Source organism: Limanda limanda, chromosome 7 (assembly GCF_963576545.1).
Source record: "Limanda limanda chromosome 7, fLimLim1.1, whole genome shotgun sequence".
NCBI lineage: Eukaryota > Metazoa > Chordata > Actinopteri > Pleuronectiformes > Pleuronectidae > Limanda > Limanda limanda.
In genome coordinates this window covers 25893063-25914503 of record NC_083642.1, presented here as the reverse complement: position 1 = coordinate 25914503, position 21441 = coordinate 25893063, and the positions used below count along the sequence as shown (strand labels likewise).

At 41.0% G+C, this 21441-nt stretch overlaps 2 protein-coding genes across 2 annotated transcripts; both read right to left on the bottom strand.

Moving 5' to 3' along the window:
- Window positions 1–708: 708 nt before the first annotated feature.
- fkbp1ab (FKBP prolyl isomerase 1Ab) lies at window positions 709–8726 on the bottom strand. Its single transcript, XM_061074961.1, has 5 exons — window positions 8631–8726; window positions 8399–8446; window positions 5196–5308; window positions 4456–4619; window positions 709–2119 (listed from the first exon to the last, which is right to left on the bottom strand). Exons 1-4 carry the CDS (start codon window positions 8665–8667, stop codon window positions 4491–4493), a joined length of 327 nt encoding a protein of 108 aa, XP_060930944.1. The 5' UTR covers window positions 8668–8726; the 3' UTR covers window positions 709–2119; window positions 4456–4490.
- Window positions 8727–12307: 3581 nt separating this feature from the next.
- nsfl1c (NSFL1 (p97) cofactor (p47)) lies at window positions 12308–20851 on the bottom strand. Its single transcript, XM_061074401.1, has 9 exons — window positions 20739–20851; window positions 19397–19497; window positions 19182–19259; window positions 18122–18287; window positions 17852–17950; window positions 15777–15886; window positions 15282–15419; window positions 14254–14424; window positions 12308–13503 (listed from the first exon to the last, which is right to left on the bottom strand). The coding sequence occupies exons 1-9, from the start codon at window positions 20838–20840 to the stop codon at window positions 13341–13343; spliced, it is 1128 nt and encodes a 375-aa protein (XP_060930384.1). The 5' UTR covers window positions 20841–20851; the 3' UTR covers window positions 12308–13340.
- Window positions 20852–21441: the final 590 nt, after the last annotated feature.

Below are 21441 nucleotides of genomic sequence, written 5' to 3'. Positions count from 1 at the left end.
TGAACATTAAAGAGGATAAACACATGCTTTGATATTTTGAGAGTTATGAATAAACATAATTATTTGTGCGATTGTTTTATCTTCATCCCAGACTTAAATTTCATCTGCATCAGAATAGCAACACATTCAGTCATGAACATGAATTTTCTACTTCCTCGGATTAATTGCAGCAGTGCTAAAAATTGCTGCCACATCATTTTAAAACTGTATTATTTTTATTTCATTATATCGGACTAACACAATAGTTGTCGGTACTAACATCCATCTTGACGACATTCATAGTCACTTCCTAAATAGCTAATTGTCATCAAAGTAAAAGCACAATGTTGGTCTTGTTGCTGACAAGCTTTATATCTGTCTGAATTGCAGAGCTTTTATTTGAAAAGTTGTGAACTCGGACCAGAAGGTTCTGTCGGTTGTTTAACTGACCTCTGATAAAGGCAACATGTAATGTATGAAAAAATAACACCAGCTAAGTAAATCTTACAAATTCATATTTAAGCCAGACATGTGAACAGTAACAGAACAAATTCATTTTCATTGTATGAAAAATATTGACTACAAAATGTAGAGTAGAGTATTGTTGCACTGTGTTAGGCCTCATGTGAGGGTGGACCACGCCAAATCTGTATGTGGCACATTTCTAATAACTCAAATATGTGGTGTAGTTGAGAGAAAATATGAGGAACAAAATCAACCATAGGCAGGTGGAGAGTACTTCTTTTATTTTAAATACGTCATCATTGGTTCAGCCTGCATACAGTAACGTATCAGCACATAACTACACAGTACAGAGGTGGACTGCTGCCACACCAATTGCAGCTTGGCCAATATGTAACATCGACAGCCACAGTCAATATCTGACAGCCAGGCCAGCGTGTTCCTTCATTTAAACTCCATTTAAAACTATTCATTTGAGATACAAAACCGCTAGGATGCCTGTGTGTCAGCATTTCTTTTCTACAACCACACAGACGTTGGGTAGGCAGCGTGGTACTTTACTGACCCTGGCAGGAAAACAAAATACAAAAGAAAAAGAAGAGCATCATTATTCATCATAGCTTACATGTTCATTAACGTTGTTGATTCTCAGAAATAGAAAGTTGGCATCGGAAAAATACATAGTTGAAGTTGTTACACAAAATAAGGTTTGGGGAGGTCACAATTTTATTGATTCCTCAACCCCCTTTAGTAAATTTCAAGCATTTCCCTTTTTTCTAAGACAAAAAAATTCCAATTGTTGTGCATCACCACAAATCCGATCTGTGCACTGTTCGAGCTGTGTATGGCTTTAAATGGGGTTTAAAGACTTGGCGAGATGAGAAGGCGGTACAAACGCAAAATCGGATGCAAAGCGTTCAGCGTCTACATACTAAGATTTCCATCGGCACTTGAACATGCAGACAGTGTAAGGTATGAACCATGTTTCTGGTGAGAATACTTAGGCACACATTAGAGCTATCTACAACTGGGACTGGTTCTACTTTTTGTCAACTACCCCTCTGGAGCTCTCACTTCAGTTAACAATTTAAAAGAGAATGAAAACACAGTGGCACTATATTTTATATTTAGGGCACAGTTGCCATTAAGGCCTCCCATGACTTGACATTTCACTCAAGGTCGCCAGTAAATTCATCTCCTTAACTGAGACTCATTGCATTTGATCTGGTTTTAGGCTGGATACTTGCTGTGTGCTTTTCATTTTCTTAAGTGCGCTTTATTTTGTTTCTATAATATAACAACCACCAGCTCTCAAACGTGATTATACCGACACGCACTGACTCATTAAGGATGACTATCGCTGCCAGTGGTTCAATGCTATTTTGTACTTCTCAGTGTAACCATGCACAACCAGCACTTCAAAAGAAAAAAAGAAAAGTAAAGAGCAATCCAAAACAATTCAAGATTGAGAACATGGAGGTTGTGAGGTTATGGCCCATACTTCTCACTAGGAAGGATATGATGGAAAATATAGAATGAACTCAGTCACATAGACAAAAGAACACAAACTTTCATAGTTTGATGAAATACGTAATGGAACTATAGACTCAAGCCTCTTATAGAATCAAATGCAGACTCTCCTATAGCTTCTCTCCAAGTCACCCAGGTAGGAAGTCACCTGTGAAGACAACAAGAAAGGAAAGGAGGATTACGCACAAGTAAAAGCACGCTTCAGGTCACTGTTAGGCACCACAGACCAGTGTACATTCTGATGCATTAGTGCAGTTCCTTTGTTTCATTTCTTTTCTAAAATACAATGGTGTTCCATTGGCTTAGTTGATGGGACATACAAGAGTGTATATCTCTGATCTTTAATTCCCTATTTACCTGCTCAACTTGCAATTATCAGGCAAGGGTCTGCTGTAACTTCCTGAATCTAGACTGAAAACTCGGGTGGTGAGAGCATTTGCCAACACGACCCAAAGGCACTGGAATGAATCACCTGAGGAAATAAGGCTGTCTGAGATCTCTTCTTTCAAGTCTCAAATAAACACTTACCTATTCACTCAATTTACCGTTAAATGAACTTGGTGTGCCAGGCTATTTATGGTCTTTTATCTCTTATCGTATTATAACCATTATTATATTGTTCTGTATTCTAACCAATTATTTTCTGTTGTGCAGCACTTTACACTTATATAATAAAGTTATTATTATATGCTTAAATTGAACGTCACTATCATTAGCTTCTAACTTGAAGATTGATTTAGAGTCTTACCTCTAAAGGTAAGACTACAAAGGCCATTCCTCTTGGAAAGTTACTAACAGTTGTAAACACACTGACTACATTTACCTGGCCTACAAAATCCTGACTATTGACCTTATTCTGAATTGGACATTACTCTGATTATGATGTTAACATTAGTTGGAAATAGTTTTTTTGTTTCATTTACTCATTTAGATAGAAAAGAGCAAATTAAGTCCTAGTACTTGTTTACACTTGAAACCAGGACATGTATTGTCAAGCAGTTGTTAACTGCTTGACAATACATGCTAAATCCTGTGAAAACTCAAATAGGACGTTATAATATGATTAACAATTATACATGTCTACATAACATAACTGAGGTCAGAATACAGCACATCTTAATTGTTTATCGTTTATTCCGAGTCTGACCTTATTCAGGTTATGGTTAACTGAAAGTGATGTTCACATGGTAAAGTAATATTTTGACTATTTTTCAGGTTAATATCAGAATGTGAGTGTCCATGTAAATGTAGTCACTGGGGCTATCAAAGGAGATTAAAGAGTAGATTGTCTTATTTACATTTGGTGACGTTCAATGTCCCTGACAACTTCTAGTCATTTGACCATTTTTTAGTAAGGACTTTTTAAAAACACATCAAAGCTTTACAGGAAAATCACAATTATGAATGTATTTGATATTGTTGAATAAAATGTGAAAATGTCAAACAGAACTATTCTGTTTCTATCAAGATAACATATGACTTCACAGAAAGAGAAGCTAGAAACAGGCCCTCCATCCATCATTCCTCCACCCATCACAACAACACAGAGTCAAGAGGCTGCTTAAAGCAGAGTCAGTCACATTCAGTTACACCAGGGAAGAGTCAGTAGCACAGTACAGAGGAAACAGAAACTAAAGGCCTCTGACTGACCAGCTCTAAAATGCTCCTTGCTCACGTGTTAACTGTTAGTTCACCAACAATGGCCAAACTGCAATACACTAGTTCACCAGCTACAGCTTTATGAGTTGTCAAAATGTCACTAAGGGTATATCCATACTACTATGGTTTTTTTTGTAACTAAAACGTTCTGTCATCATAAGCATTGGAGATCTTTATCAGTTTTAATCCCTAACTTAACTTGCCTGAAAATGCATATCGTGTAACCATTCGCGTACACTGGGCATGTGTGTGCCAGTATTAACAGGAAATTTAATAACTTGTCTCCTGCATAGGTTAACAGTTGTTTCATTCCAAAATGCAGAATTTGATAACACAACAGTTGATATCAAAGACAACAGGATCAGTAACACTTGTAATCCATGTATGTTTTGTGTTCTATGCTCGTAGCCAAGGCTAATGACGGGAATTTTCTTCCAGATGGGGGTCATGTGGTAGAGCCTGACGAATCAGCAAGGGCTGCGTTGAGACCAAAAAGACCCAATCACCAAGCGACCGGGAGTGTTAATGTCAATGTTTCCAAACATCTCTGTTTCTGCCCATCCAGGGTTAAATGCAGCCCTGCAGTTTTCAAAATAATTAATGGCTCGCAACTTTCTAAACTTATCCATTTTAGTGGCTTTAAAATTCATAGTAGTGTGGACACCAGATGGATTCGCAGCAGAGGCCTTTTCAAATGGAAACGTAGTAGTGTGGATGTACCCTAAGGCTCTGTCATCCCTTAATTCACACTGATGACTTCTGCTCTGCCACTTTCTGGCATGACCCAAGAACGGAGTGATTTGTAGCTAAAACTAAATTACTTACACAACACAAAAAAGAAAATAGGCTTTGGATCTGTTTCATTCCAAACCCAGCAGTTCAACATCAAAGAGGAGGGTGGCGTTAGGAGGGATAATGCCCGGGTGGCCTTTGTTTCCATAAGCGTAGTCAGGCGAGCAGGTCAATTTGGCCCTTTGACCAACACTCATCTGGAGGTAGGAGGAAGCAGACGATACAAACACAGGAGAGAGAAAGAGAGAGAGACAACAGGTGTCAGACAATAACATGTGAGATATTAGCTATACAGTTCATTGTGTGATGCAGACTCGTACAGTAATAGTGAAAAAAGAGTTTAAAGGTGATGTTCTAACCCACAAACAGAACATAACTAAGACACCAAGCCACCATGAATCTACAGGACCTTCACACAGGCAGGACTATTCATCAGCCACTTGGCCTGCACGGCTGAGTGCGAAAGACACAGAGCTGTGTCCATGGCTGTATGGCCCCATGTTTACAGAGTGAATGAAAACCTTGCTGCGTTAAAACTCGATAATGGAACCGTGTCTACAAATTAATACATTTCAGCAGCAACATCAGCAGCAAAATGTGTTTACTTCAATCTCTGTGTACTGGTGGCATAAATACAGTGACTGTAGAATGTCAGGTGTACTCTGAGTGGGCTGAGTTCAGAATCTATGTCAGTTCACAATCCTTAAAATCAGATTCATCAAAATATATGTGCATTTTAGATGCACATGTATGATTCATGCTCTCAAGCCCACCTGCACCACTCCGTCTTCCCAGCCTCGGATGACTTCCTGCTTGCCAATCTTGAACCTGAAAGGTTTGTCCCTGTCACGGGATGAGTCAAACTTGCGTCCATCTGTCAGGGAGCCTAGGAACAAGGAGACAGAGAGAGGTACAGTCAGGACAAAACATCGAGCAGCTGCACAGGGTGACAGAATCCAGCTCTTACACCTGAACAATACAGGTCGCCTGTGCAGAAAACCTCAGCCTTAAGACATTAAATCAATAACATTTCATAAAAAACATAGGAAACAAATATGTCTCCAAGCTGGTCTGACATCCGCCTTCCCTGCTCTGTGTATATTGAGAGCACAAATGAAGGGATTCCAAGGATCTCAGAATAACCGCTGCAGCTGTCTGCAGGGTGGGTTTCAGTGTGACAGTCTGGAAGATCGCAAGCATCAATCCGCAGAATAGCACCCCCTCCAAGACTATTTATGCCAGAACTATTACTGTCATTAGCAGTAGAAAGGCTGCATGTATGTGTAATGGTTTAGTGTACTGTGATGTGAGTGTGTGTGGGAGAAGGGAGAAGGTGCAACAATTGCACGTGTTGTTGGGCACATCAGGGGGCGTCTGGCAGGATGCAGCCTTTAATCCAGGCAGTGGAGTGGGTGCTCTGTCCTCTTCTGGACATCTAGATATTATCCAATGGAATTATGTGCAGGAGCTGAAAGGCCCTACCAAAGTATCAAAGGCAATGAGCATCAATACACTGATTTTCCCACTTCACCATCACACAACACAGCGCTGACATTTTCTCACATCAACCATTTCCTGCAGACAGAGCCTTTCAAAAAAAATACAGCAAATCCAAGTTTTCATCTTCACATGTGCTGCATTTCAAAAGGCTTGTGTAAGGGACAATCCTGTTTCATGTCCCATTTTAAGGCCGCTTTGTGGGCTGACAGGAAGGGATACCGCCCAGAGAGGAAATCCTGTAGTTTGTATGATATTAAAAAAAAACAAGAATGCAGACTCATACCTTAAAAGAAATACAAAAACATATTTCACTGAGGACAGCCCAAGTTGGATCGTATACTTCATGTTCAACTCAGGCTTGTATTACAGTGAGAGTTATGTCTGTCTGACCAGGAGAGAAGGCTGAGAACAGCTTTGCAGAACAAGGAATAGATGCAGACAAATGTCTAACATGTAAAGGATGTAAAAGACATCTGAAAAGACATCTGAAATCCCAATTTTCTACAGATGCTACATGTTTCCTTACTGGTTCTATATTCAAATAGTGTTGTATACAACACTAATGGAGTACCTGTGCTGAACCTGCCTGTTTGTAATGTCATGTTCTCTTGTCCTGTGTTAAAGCTCTACTTCAGAATGATACCTTGTCATTTGTGAGTCCTTTAACAGTTATACAATATGCTGTCACTTTTTATTGTTTGTGTGCTGGATATAGTGTGCTGAGCTTTACCTCAAATGAAGATTTTATAGTCTACGTCTTTCATAAAATGAAACTGAATTTGCTTCATAACTATTCACACATGTGGCTCATATATAAGTCTGACACAATCTTCAGACCAAAGCTCCAGCTCACAAAGTTAAATAATAATTATTAAGCTTGATATGAAGAATTGCAGTAACAAAACAAACGTTGTGCTTTAACTTTGATGACAAATTTTCAAACAGGAAGTGATTCTGAGAATGTTGTTAAAATATTCAAATTATCAAAATGATCTGCCTTAGTTGCCTCCCTAGATATAGCCTAGTACTGGTCCTTTAAAATATCTACCATAGAGAAGACTATAGAATCCGACTGAGATGAGCCACTACATTATTTAGTGTAATCATATACATTTAAATATTGTGTGTGTGTGTGTGTGTGTGTGTGTGTGTGTGTGTGTATGTGTGTTTGTATGTGTGTGTGTGTGTGTTGAGGGAATGTGACAGGTTTATTACAGTAAGTCTGACATTATTTCTGTGGCCCAGACGCTTATAATCCGCTCAACTAACCCCCCACCCAGAAACTCCAACAAAGAGAGAGGCGCTGGAAATCAGACAGGATTTTAAATCTGTCTGTCTGAGCTGTCTGTCTGTCTGTCTGTCAGTCTGAGCTGTCTGTCTGAGCTGTCTGTCTGTCTGTCTGTCTGTCTGTCTGTCTGTCTGTCTGTCTGTCTGTCTGAGCGTCTGTCTGTCTGTCTGTCTGTCTGTCTGTCTGTCTGTCTGTCTGTCTGTCTGTCTGTCTGTCTGTCTGTCTGTCTGTCTGTCTGTCTGTCTGTCTGTCTGTCTGTCTGTCTGTCTGTCTGTCGGAGCTGTCTTCTTCGTGTCTGTCTGTCTGTCTGTCTGTCTGTCTGTCTGTCTGTCTGTCTGAGCAGTCTGTGTGTCTGTCTGTCTGTCTGCTTGAGATGTCTGTCTGAGCTGAATGTCTGTCTGAGGTGACTGTCTCTTTCCCTCAATATCTATCTCCCTCTCTATGTTAGTCTCTCTCTCTCTCTCTCTCTCTCTCTCTCTCTCTCTCTCTCTCTCTCTCTCTTTCTGTCTCTCTCTGCCTGTATGTCTGTCTCTCACAACCCTTTGGCCCAAACTGTAGTGTCTCATCATAATCATCTAAGTCGACAACATCGCCAACACCATCACAACCATCACCAACATTACCACCATCATAGTCACCATCACCACCATCACCAACATTACCACCATCATAGTCACCATCACCACCATCATTATCACCATCACTACCATCACCATCATAATCACTATCACCACCGTCACCATCATCAGCGTCATAATCACCATCACTACCATCACCATCACCACCGCTACAACACCACTATCTTCCTCCACATACCGTGAACACCAATGTGCTTCCAGAGAGTGATGGTGTGTTGAAGGGGTTAAATCTTCATGCCGCTGACTGACAGTCATTTTACTCTTTGCCCTACTGAGGAACCACTGCCTGCAAAATAAATGTCTGATCGCACAGTTGAACGCGCTGCACGGCGTTTAGTACCCGCACAACCCCGCGTCCCCGTGGGGATTCACGGTGCTCGCTGGGGCACTTGCAGGATTACCACATGCCTGGGTATTTGTCAGACGGCTGCAGGAGACAGTTGCCCGCGGCCGTCACTCCACTTGAGCGGCCTGCATTAGTAGAAAAATGCCCAAGTGCACGGGCTGAAATGTGCAGCAGAGTTTGATCCGTGCACGCACAACTACTCACCCACATAATGCACCACACACGTCTGCCCCTTTTTGGGGAAAGTCCTTCCTGTGGAGAGACCAAAGAGGAATAACGGGCAATTAAGGCGGTGTTTTCTGCGGCTGTATTAGTTACATGAAAACAGAGAAGTGCAAACATGCGCCTAGTGGTTGACACATGCCGGTTTCCATATTATATTATAATTATGATAATTATTATTATGATTATTATATTATTTGTGCAGTTGCATTACCGTCACCCGGGGTTATAGTCTCGATTTCGACTCCCATGTTTGAGGCGGTGTGTTGTGGAGCTCTCCCTGCGCCCGGCGACACTCCTCTTCCCGCAGCCTGTCTGTAAATGTGCGCGCTCCCCCCGCTGTCCTCTCTCTCTCTCTCTCTCTCTCTCTCTCTCTCTCTCTCTCTCTCTCTCTCTCTCTCTCTCTCTCTCTCTCTCTCTCTCTCTCTCTCGCTCTCTCTCTCGCTCTCTCTCTCCTCTGCAGGGACACCAGCGTTACTTATCATATTACACAACACCACTTCCGGTCGTAACCTCCAAAGTAAAACCTTCACAGAGGCATGTCAACCACCAGGAGGCACTGTAACGTATGTATATACCATAGACTGCATATATACATCCAATATATACACCCAAAAATAAAAATATAATTCCAATTCCAAGGATGGAACCCTTATTTGGTGCTGTTTTTCTTCCAACTGGTACCGCGTACGGACAGACACAGCAGATAACACACAGAGTATCCTCGCAAAAACTACAGCTGTTGTGAACTTGGTTTGGAGGATTCTGTCGATCACAGACGTCTGAAATAGCCGACACGTAATGTAAATAACAATGGTTAAGTAAAGCTTTCAAACTTCTCACATGGACAGTAATAAAGCCAATTCAGTTTCATTTTATGAAAAACACTGACTTCAAAATCTTCACTGTGGATAGACAAGGTTGGACGAACACAAAGTTTTCTAACTTCACTCTGCACCATAGATATGTTTTCTATGACAGTAAACACGTGTTGTGGGATTAGACTGTCAGTTAGACCAAATTAAATTGTTAGAAAGTATTACCTTGGGCCTCAGGAAATACAAGTGGGACTTTTCCTGTTTATTAAATAACCATTAAAATAATTTACAAACTATGTTGATTCTAGCCTTATGGTTAGGGATGGAACATTTTCTGTGTATCTGCGGAGATTTCTACTCTGATTTCATCTGGACTTCAGGAGTGCATTGGTGTATATTTGTAATGAATCAAATTGTGTAGACCTAAAGGATATGTAATAAATCCTTAGGCTTTTAGGGCCCCTGGAGGTCTTGGTCTGTAAAATGTCTCTTTTTGATCAATTGATCGATTGATTCTGGGGACTGACAGGAGCGGTAGGTGAGATAAATGCTTTTATTTTGAAGGCACAAGGGAAAGGTTATTCTTTTCTTCCTTATCTGCAACTAACTTGATATCTGCTAGGCAGTGTGCACATTGTGACACTATCCAGTGTGTGCATGTGTGTGGTTCAAGTATTACTCATGTTAAATCTGTTTACACACTTACATTAAGGGGGCTGGTCTTCCTTGTCCCCCAAACATAATGCAACACATTTAAAGGTGAAGACATTTTTGAGGTCAAGGTAAGGTTTATGTTAAGGTTAGATTTTGTTTAAGGTTCAGGTTGAGGTGACTGCAGTTTGCTTAAGGCCATCCTTGATGCCACTGCAGTGTAAAACTAATGAAAAGAGAGTGAACAAGGGGAGCAGGCAGAGTGGCAGAGAGAGATGATGCTATTCTAGGTGAGGCACTCTGAGTCAAAGCACAGCACTGTCCCAGCAGGCCCTCACATCACCACAGCAAATGTGCAGCCATAGCAACACCTGCATCTTAGCCACTCACTTTCTATTCTATTCTTAGAATCGTCAATTATTTTCACATTTTAACTTCTTAATTTATAACTCCCCACAATACTCATTAATTGCAGCGACACAGTTTTGTTGGTGCATTTTATTTTTTTGAATTGATTTGAAATGATTGATTTGAAATAATGAAATTCCCAGACCGGAGTTGCTTTTGAGTCTTGATAATAATTATCTCTGCAGAGTTTATACAACAAGCACAGGTGATCAAAATGGAACAACTGGGCTGCAAGTTCAAAATGCCAGTACTTATACAAAGAGGTGCTTCATAAAATGTAATATGAAAAAGATATGAAACCCTCCTCTTTGTCTATCTGCTGTGTCCATCCGCTGTAGCAAACTCCCTGCTTTCCAAGGCCACAGCAATGAGACACCTGGTCAGTTGAATTTTCCCTTAGTGTCCACAAGCAAGGAGATAAGTGCTGGTTCAAAATACATCAAACTGAAGGAAGAAAAACACTTGTGAGAGTGGGATTGTAACTGGAGGTGTCACTGAACATCCAGCATAGCAGGTCAGACTGAGTTTGTTAAGTTAATAACTCTGTAGAAAGGTACACAAAATGGCAAACGAGAACCCAATAGCACGACACTTGTAGAGAAAAGATGTAGCAAGAGTTCAGGTTTAATGAACAAGCAGGGGTCAAAAGCTCTCATCAATGTCTGCTGTATTTAAGGCACTGCTTTTTCACCCTGAGATGTGTTCTTTTAGTTTTTTTAATTTTTGCATAGGTTGCTTTGTAAAAAAAAACACATCAACAACACCCCCACTCGCTTGCAATGAATTCTCTTGCTGTTTTCTCACAGGACACTCTCCAGAGTTTTCAACAGGGGGCTGGCAGGAGAAACTGCAGAGCCACTCCCTCAGGCATTTGTGTTTTCACATACAGGCCCTCCCCGGAAAATGTTGGGAGATTCTCCAGATTTCAGTGCATGTCTGAAAGCAGCTTAAAACACCTGCTTTAACTCTTCTACTACATGACTGTGTCACATTTCTTCAACCAAAGATTTTTGATATACATAGGTAATATGCTCACAGTTGAAAACCCTCAATAAGATCTTTAAGCAGCATAGACACTATGAAAATGTCAGCACTGCTTCTATGCAAAACTGTACAACAAAACCACAGCATTTGGTTAAATATCAGAGCTAATATATTTCTTTTAAAACTCACCGTTTTGTAAGAATCCAACACTTGTTCAGTAAAACTGACCTCACACATTATCTGGAGAGAACAAGCATAAATCATTTTCAAGCAAAGATTATGCAGTAAAAGACGGTTCTTATAAACAAGACGGATTTAAAACATGGTTTAAGGATCCGTGTTGATTTTAGCTTGACTTTTTTTCCTTCAAGTTTGCTTAAACACCAGGTATATAACAAATTAGGTGATAATTGGGTTATTGAATTATGATGCAGCAACCTATTTGGTGTTTTTTATTTGCATACACTCTTAATCAATGGTGAGATATTTTGGAAATGTGAATACAAAGATACAAGGTCCCTCTCCAACACAACAGAAACATTTAAATGATCAATGAATGATTCAACATGCTCTGTGCCAAGGTAGAGTTGGTAAGTTGTTTCTGAAACACTTTATCTTATTATTTGAAAGCCTCTTCATGTCCCAATAGCAATAACAAAATCTTCTGGGGGAAAACAAGGCGATGTCTTTCGGACCTTGCAGGATCGTAATAAACACCTCCAATTATGGCGTACCTGCCTCGCACACCCTGCCCACACATCTCTGGATGAGTCTTCACAAACTGGAGACATAACCAGTGTCAGAAACTAAAGTCAGAAACTATCTGGCAAGTAATGTACAAGTCGGCTTCCAGCAGTTTTTGAACACTGCATGTTCATGTGTTTTGGGGGCATAGCTTTGAAAGAGGACTGATGGGAGGGCCTGAGAGGCATCAGTTACATTTCTTAAAAATCTGGAATCCATGCTCCTCACTTCACATATGGTCTAAATGCCATTGTTCTAACTATAACAAAAACACAAGACAATTAAGTTCTTTATACATCAACCATAAAATGGATTTATTTCACCAGGAGGTCCAAACATATTTCTGTGTTGCCCCAGGATGCATAGAAGATGTCAGTGTGTCATAGGAGTCCACTACTACAAACCAGAGTTTACAATCTACATGATCTTCTGTTTGACAAAAAAGCCATGTGCAGCTGTGATGTTACACAATATCAAAATGTGTAACAGGGACAATCTTACAATCTGTAAAGGAAAAGAGAAAAGAGGGAAAAAAGGTAGCTTAAAAAAATAATTCCATCTTGATTTTGAACAAATGTGTTTGTGTAGGTGAATAAAGGATAGTAAGGCTACTGGTATTGGTTAGTTTGGATGAAAAGATAAAAGTGTTTTGTGACAACGTTGTACTTTTCTCTCCAAGCAGAGTTTACGGAGAGAAAAGGACACGTTTACAAAACCACACTGTCAACATGTACTTTTAATAAGACTAGTATTCCTTATGTGGTTCTGGTTTGTGCGGTTGGAACTGGGACTCTGCCTGTGGTCTAGTGAGGGCTCCAGCACCTGACAGTTAACACAGCTGAAGGGCCAAAGGAAGGTTAATAGAAAAGGAGAAGAGGGGAGCAAGTTAATGGAAAAAAAGAGCCAGGTTTAGTGGCCATCTCTGCAACCAAGCTGCTCCTCAGAAAGCTGGACTGCTGCTGCGTTTTTGGATTAGACCGTCAGGGGAACACGTCCCCATCACGACCACACTCAGCAACAGCATCTGCAGCTTTCCAGATCTTTGAGAGTTCTCTGCTTGATTTAGGAAGGTTTTTAAGTTCCCCCCTTTATTAGTGCCATCACAGACCACGCAAGGGTGGAGGGTGAGAGTGGTGGTGGTGTTTGGGGGGGTAGGGGGGGGAGCAGAATGTTACATTTGACTTTAGAAAAACAAAACTCAGAAATTAGAAGTCCATATATAAGTCCATGTTTTCTCCTCCCTCAGAAGGGGCAGCAGGTTTCACGTGGCTGCACTACTCGGCCTCACCAGCAGGGATTGACCTTACACTCTCCGCACTTCACTTTAGCAGCTGAACGATGACGGCGTTGAGGAGGTTGGCCTGCTGCAGTGTCTGGCTCTCGTCCGTCAGCTCCTTGTTGGGGAAGGTGGTCATGAGAACAAACTCTCTGGCGGCCATGGTAGGCCGGGCCGCGACCAGAAACTCGCGCAGGTCAGACACTCTGAGGGACACAACAATACGTTATGCAGGGTTCTTATTTAATGGCTATAGTCAGATCTTCAAATAACATTTTGTTACTACAACATCAACTTGGACTCCTTACAATCGGTAAGATATCAATTATTTTTAATGAACTTAATACAGAGCTTCCAAATCTTTGTGTTTTTTGTATCATTCTTCCACTGTAAAATTAACCCCATCCCCTCTATGAACGTAAACTCTAACATATGGAGGTGTGTGCTCAAATTGTGTATCTACTTTTTGGCATAAAAAAAAAAATGTATGTAGATATATTGATGATCGAGATGATTGATGATTCAAATATCTCAAGATAAAAAGCTGAAGACAACCCATCTGAACCAAACCCAAACATCAACTAATAAAAAACAACAACTGCATCAGGTTTTGTCATAGTCATAACTGTATGTTGTCAGATTACTGAGCAAGAAAAAAATTAGCGATTAAAGTAAATAGTAACTGGCCGATGGTAATTCTGCTTGCATCTTGACCAAATTATTTTATAAATGATATGTGAGAGAGCTGGACATGGCTGGAAACAGCGACATGTACGGTTAGGATATAGTACAGTATGATTTACTGATTTATGCACTTTTCCTTTGACCTTTGGTGTTTGTAAGCAGCTGCTCCAATGACACAAGCATAGGTTAATTTCTCCGCAATAAGTTGCTGCTCGTGGTGTTTTATCAGGGCACAGTAAACATGCAGGAACACAAGTCTCTGTCACAGTCACCTGTGGGTATGGTTGAACTTTTGGACCAGCTTGCCACCGTCAGCCAGTCGGATTTGAATGTTGGTGACGGGCTGGGAGGGGTCGAGGGCCACTGAGGTCCTGGCTTGGACCTCGTTGGCAGCCTGGTCCTGCTGGGCGGAGGACGGAGCTGTAACCAACTCTGGGGTGGCACTACAAGGGGGGGGAGAAGATCACACTTCATATTTTGTCGAGTCGTGGTCATGATGGATCGTATTTACCCAGGATAAATATTTCAGTTTGTCAGATGTAATATTTTGTTTTATGTTGGAATGTTGTTTTTTAATATGAGTTCTCTCAACTGATCATTTCTGTACTTGGTAATTACGTTTTTTAAAGTGCAATAAAAGTACATTATTGGTAATTTTATTATAAATATGAACTTAACAACTGTAGACAATAGCTTTAACATTTTTTCTTTATTCAAACAAATATGAACTTAAAAACTTTGTAAGAAGATATTTGGATCCTGTGTAAGGCCAAGAACTGCTTTCAGTGGTTTTAAAAGGGTTTTCATGATTAATTCCTGCTTTGAGCTTACAAATGATTTGTCCTGAGCTGCTCTCAAAGATGAACCATCCACTTTGCTGTAAGCAGGTAAAGTTGCTTAGTATTCTTTACTTAATTAATTCTAAGTTGGCATCTAATTCTATAAAATATGATCCCTGTGCTAAAAATGAAAGAAGCTGCACAAAGTGGATATTAGATTTGTATTCACTCGATACAAAAAAGTGTAGAACGTAAAGCACATGTGCTATTTGAAATGTATGCTGATATATTTTTAGACAGGACAGACAACTCTGATTGAGAGCTGAAGGTGCTACAAGAGTTTGGAATAAAAATAACAACATCGTCTGACATTCAAGACCTAGAATTAGGATGATTCATTCCCATATGAAGTAAGACTGGGTTGCCAGCCTTTACCTACACTGAATTCAGCTGCTGCTTTTTGGAACTGTAAAGATTCACAAACCATGTTAAATAGAAAAAAAAAGACTCATCAATCTCACCTTCCCAACTTCTGTCCTTCACCTCCAAAGGCCCTAAAAGTCAACTTGGGTTTGCTGAAGTCCTCATCCCTGTGGTCCTCCATGTCCAGGTTGACCTGGCCCCCTCGAGACCGCTGCCTCAACTCCAGGGGGATCTCTCTGCAGGGTGACAACCAACAGTAACAGGGGCTGAATGCTGTCAGTGTTGCTAATGTGTGCTGTTCAAGCAGAAAATGGTGTCTTGTGGTGAAATATAGTTGTGAGGACACTCATTGACATAATGCATTTACTAGCCACATACCCTAACCCTAAAAGCAAGTCTTTAACCTCAAACAACCCTTTGAATTTGTGAGGACCAGCCAAAATGTCCTCACAATGATGGTATTTAACCAAAATTTACCCTCATAAATAAAGAAAGACATGCGTGCACACACACAAACATAACAGACAGTGTGTTTTCTCAGGCCTATGATGACCATATGTGTAACCTAGATGTAGTTGGCAGAGTGTTCTCACCCCCTTCTGATTGCCTCGAGGAAGTTGGAATTTCCGGGATCGCTGTAGTTTCTGAGTTCTCCATTATCCAAACTGAAACCTGTCTTCCACAGTTTGAGCACCACGTGAACCTAAAACAGACACACACACACTTAAGTTCAGGGCTTTCAAGACAAATATGAGGTAGCAAGCCAGTGTGATAAAGTAACCAGCTATTAACGTTAATCTTAATTGATGCGTATTTAATGCGTTTGCCCACCTGATTGTGAACAAGAATTATAGAAAAATAATTTCTCTTTAGTTCTAGCCCATTCTGTAAATAACTATTGAAATTTAAAAACCACAAACTGAATGAAAGCCTTTGTATCTTAGAATCATTAGACCTTTTTTTATCATCTCAGATTTATTAAGCTTCACCTTCACTATAAGCAGAGGTGGGAAAGAGATGGCCTTCAGACCATATATTGTCAGTAAGACAGTTTGCATCTAGTAAATGATTTCTGACTTGCTCTGAGGTCAGAAAGAGTTTTTCTTTTCAACCATGCAAACGTATTCTGCTTATCCACAAAACTTTTTCCCCTCAGTCGAACAATCTGGTTATTATTTTCTAGTTTCTAGTGAGCACAGCTGCTTTTTCAAAATGTCCCATTTCATTTTGATAGACCTTCTCCTTCCTCTACTCCATCCTTACCACGTTAAAGAAAATAATATCTCATTAATACATGTTACTGACATGACTTCTTCCCGGAGTCCCTTTGCCTTATCGTGGATTATGATGGTGGATCACATATCAGAGATCATGATCGTAATGGTTGATCCTGAACGGCGGAATCTGTATCGTGCTGGCTGATCGTAATAATAATGGCGGATCCTGTATCGTGTTGGCATCTGATAGTGCTGGTGGACCACGATTGAGGTGGCAGCTGATGGTGGATCCTGATGGCGGCGGCAGTGCACAATGAATGTGGACTATAGTGGCATCCGATTGTGATGGTGGATCATGATCGTGGTGGCTGCTGACCATGGACTATGATACAACAAGACTGCTGGATATACTATATTTCTCATCAGATACTCGACCAATACTGAGAATAATCCATCAATTCATTGACCTTTCTTTTATGCTACAAAGTGTTTATTCTAATCAATCAATATGGGCTATACAAATACAATTTGATTGATTGAAATTGTCATCATTGTGAAACAATTTTAAATAGAATATTCAATCAGACGATCAAACAGGATGGTTATTATTTACATGAACTTTTAGCTTTGGATTGTATCAGGGTTAGGATTCCCACGTTTCCTCTAGGATTGTGTGCTCGGCTGCTCGTCCCTGTCGCTCTTCACACAGACGATCATAATTATTTAGTTATGAATCAATGGTGTTGCATCATGAATCAGGTTTGTTCTGGTCACTTAACACTCATCTTGTGCGTAGCAGAGAGTGCGCACAAAATGTTGGGCTGTTATTCAATGTGTTAAATAGTGTCTCATAAATTCTTGAACTACTCAAGGAAAATGTTAAGACTGATTTTTGGTCACATGTACGCTTGGAATGGGGTCACACAAGCAGTCAAACACGGAGCATCCCTCTGCTTTCAGATGCATCCTGTGCATCACTCGGTGCCCCATTAACTTTGTCGTGTTCCTCCCTTTACACTGAATTGTTTTCAAACATTTGCTGTACGTCCCTGGTGTCGGAATTATTTTTCATGAAACACAGCCACACTTTTGAACATTTAGCCTTAATAATTTGGTTGTCGTGTCAACTCGAATCGGAGGTAGCTAGACTACTAGCTAACCAGTAGGCTAAAGTTATGTGCTGCCAGAACCATGTAGAGTATGATGCTACCAGAGTTACGTTTAATGTTAACTAGCCACGTATGGTGATGTATTTTGTTGCCAGTGAGCAGGCAGCTTCAGTAAAGACCTCAGGCACCAAAACGAGGCACTGAAATCAACATTTTTAGTCGGTCCAGTATGTAACCTCCATGTAAGTACCGGTGCCTGCCCCTAACTATGGTGTCTCATAGTGCCAAAGGTACTTGATACAAAACAATAACTGAAAAAAGTCCATCAGGATGTACACTCACATCCTGCTGGTTGCCGCCGGCGGCGCGTCTCTCTCCAGACACATAGGCGGACTCCTCCTCAGGCGCTGCTCCTAGCCTGTAACCTCCCCCCAAAAAGGGCTGGGTGATGAGGTGATAATAAAAACACAATATGAGTCAATGGGATTTTGATCACCAAGAGGAAGGATAATTATAAACAAAAAAGACGGTCATAAAATTGCCCAAACCAAATCTAAATACACACAAACTTCAGCTACTATTAAGAGATTGCTCTGATGAGCTTTCTCTTACCTTGGCTTTACTGGTCTCTCCTGGACCTTTTGCACCTCGCTCCAGAGGCACAGCTCCATGTTCTCTGGCTCCTTTGAAAAGATCCTCCACCACCTCATTGGAACTCTTCTTCTTAGGAGGCCCAACGATCTGCTGCCCACTGCGCTCTGATCCCCCTGCAAAAAACCTGGAGGGAGACATAGGAGGGTGAATCAAGACAGTAGGGAATTCTTCCATAGAACACGTAACAGAGTAGAGATTAAGGAATATAAAATGAATGATCAACTAAGTCAAATAAGGAAAATAGTCAGAGACGTCAGCATAGTCTTAGCGACAGAGAGAGATATATAGAGAGAGAGCAGCCGACGAAAAAACTGTTTATGATATGAATATCTTTAATTTATTATCTAAGGGAGCAGGGCTCCATCTGATTGGCCAAATATATTGACATAGAGAGCATGAAGGCAACACCATTTATCGCAGTTCAAGCTGTCTTTTGCATTACGTATATCACCCATGTTGACATCATGAAGAAGATAACTTTTCCATTCATCATGCTGCCCTAATATAAATTATGTATAAAAGATTCTAAACTAACAATTAATGTTTATTAGTTCAGCTTGCTCAGGGACTGCAATCTAAATGAACAAATTCCATTAGCAACATCACACAGTCCCTTAACAGCCAGACCACTGCACTGCTCCAGCAGGACAATATGCTGATGCTGCAGAAAAAACATGAACGACCTGTCCACAATGAATGAGGTGAAACCTAAAATAGTTTGGTGCATTCTGGACTAACACCCACTGAGTGATACTTTCTACCATACAAACACTGTGGATGTAGAGCCCCGACATAACGCTTCGTAAAACTTTAGAACTTTGTCCCAACGAGAGCTACTGGTACTACACACACAAAGAAGTCATTATATTTATATATTTGTCCCAGCGTCTATATCAATCCCTGATTCACTCAAAGGTTGACACTCAATCTCTACCAGGGCCATGAATGTTTTTCTAACCCTACCGTTAAAGTAAAGACTACTGATAAACAAACAGACAATGCAGGAAATATAACTCACCTTTGACCTTCTTCCTCGTCACTCTCCTCCTCTGCCTCATGCATCAGCTCTCTGAAGGACGTCACTCTGGGCTGCGAGCTGATATAAAGAAATACACCGGGTTCATGCATTTAATTGAATGTCGTTAAATTATAAATATGATGAGGAGTGAGCCAAGTCTTTGTACTGATGTGGATACCGTGGCAGAGAATTAATAAAAGACAATACAAACCCACCTTGGACCTGCAGAACGTGAGACTGAGGAGCCTCCCTCAGGTTGAGGGAGCGTCACTATGTCGTCATCAGCTCCGTCCTCAAAGAAACTGGCGAGTGCGAGCTGTAAAGAGACAAAGGTGACAAGTCAACAGATGCATTCCACTTAACGAGGCTCTGCTCAGTGCTGACGTAACATGATGCACACTGATCTTAACACAGTGCATGCTGGGTAGTAGATCAGTTATTCTCCACCAACTGCAACACCTGGAAAACTCTTATGTTTATATTCTAAGAAATTCAAATGCATTATCAGCCATTTGTTTCTCTCCAAAGACATAGAGATGTATTCAATGTTGTTCTGGTATTTTTTTTCCTACAGTTTTACTTTTCTAAGGAGTTTGCAGGTGTTAAATAAATTGGGAACAGGAACTTGTTAAGGGCATAAACAAACTATACAAGAAAGATTAGTGGAGGTTTTAATGAAAGTACGTGTATGTATAATCTTTTAGATTAATATTAATTAATGGGGTAGGGACTTCATAGGCATACATCAAAACACAAGGTGAGAAATTAGTAATACAGGTTTTGATGCATTTTTCTCTCAAGTCTTTGGTTCTCAATGAAACATAAATAAATAAACATGTTCTCTCTCTAACAGGGTTCCTCTGACACATATCACTGACTTTTCCCTCACATGTTTTCATGAAACAAGACCCTGATTTGTTAAGTCCTGACATCTCACCGTCTGTCTAACAGGTGACACGTGTGATCACCTCAGTAACTATGTCCTGTCTGTTCTCTTCATGACTGATGTTTACAACATGGCACCGCAGCTGACTCATGTACTTTCTCTTTCTAACCGGAGAGAAAAGGAATCACAACAGTCGTTCGGTTTCATTCTCTATGTATCTCACTCACATTAGGATTACAATACGAGTGGTTAAGTGTCCGACTTCATGTTCCTGGCTACAGACACTCACTTCAACAGCATTAGTAGCTTACCGAAGTTGTTAGCTAGGTTAAACCAACAATAACCCAGGCTAACGCTAGCTAGCATGGCTCAATGGACGCAGTCTAGCGTCAGCCACACTTAACGGCAGATCATGTTAAATGAGACGAAATGGAAGGGACTTCTTGAAGCTAAGACCGCGTCGGCTGACGAGCAGCACAGCAGCCGGGTTGTTGGTGACAGAAAGCGACCGGGCCATTGTCAAAGGATGACTTGCACAAATTACCGGCAACAAGGACTAGCGTTAGCCGGCGAGCTATCCGACTGACACATGACATGTTGCCACCGTTTCCTCGGGACTGGCCGCACAACGCTGAACCGCAACTCGGCGGAAAAGCAAAGAGAAGACGTACCTGCAGGTTCCAGCCGGCGGACTCCAGGAAAAAGCGGGCCCTCTCCTCGTCAACATCGGTCACAGCGACGAACTCCCTCACTGACTCCTCTTGGCTCGCCATTTTGATTTGCTCCTCCGCCAACTCGTCCGGCTCCACCTGAGGAAACAAGCAACAGCCGATGGTTCCTATGTGGCGTCACAGCAGGAACCATCATCCCAGAGGCGTAGACACACATATAAAGTATAATAACAGGACTAACGTGTGTATTACATACGTTTCTATAATTTTTACAAGAATATTTGGGATTACCTATTTTGAAAGTCCACAGTTTTATCACATTCACGATTTATGGCGTTGTTATTGTTTTGACCACTAGGTGGCAGGCTATCCACGTGTTACACAATAGGTCCTGCGCTTTGTCTGTGTAGAACCAAAGGTCTGAAGCGTTGACTCGGGGATCACAAAAGATGTGCATAAGACTTGTGATTTAAAGTCTTTATGTTTGACAAAAGAAACTGAGGAGGATCTGAGCAGCAATAACAATTGAATTAGAGAAGTTATTGCCAGTAGTGTTAGAAAATGTGAGTAGGCTTATTCAGGGCTGGACTGGGAGAACAAAACGGCCCGGGCATTTTTTTGGCTCAGACCGGCCCACATAATTAGCCGAGCACATCTGCCATTAAATTGACGTAACTTATGTCTTCTAAATGTCTTAAAGTAG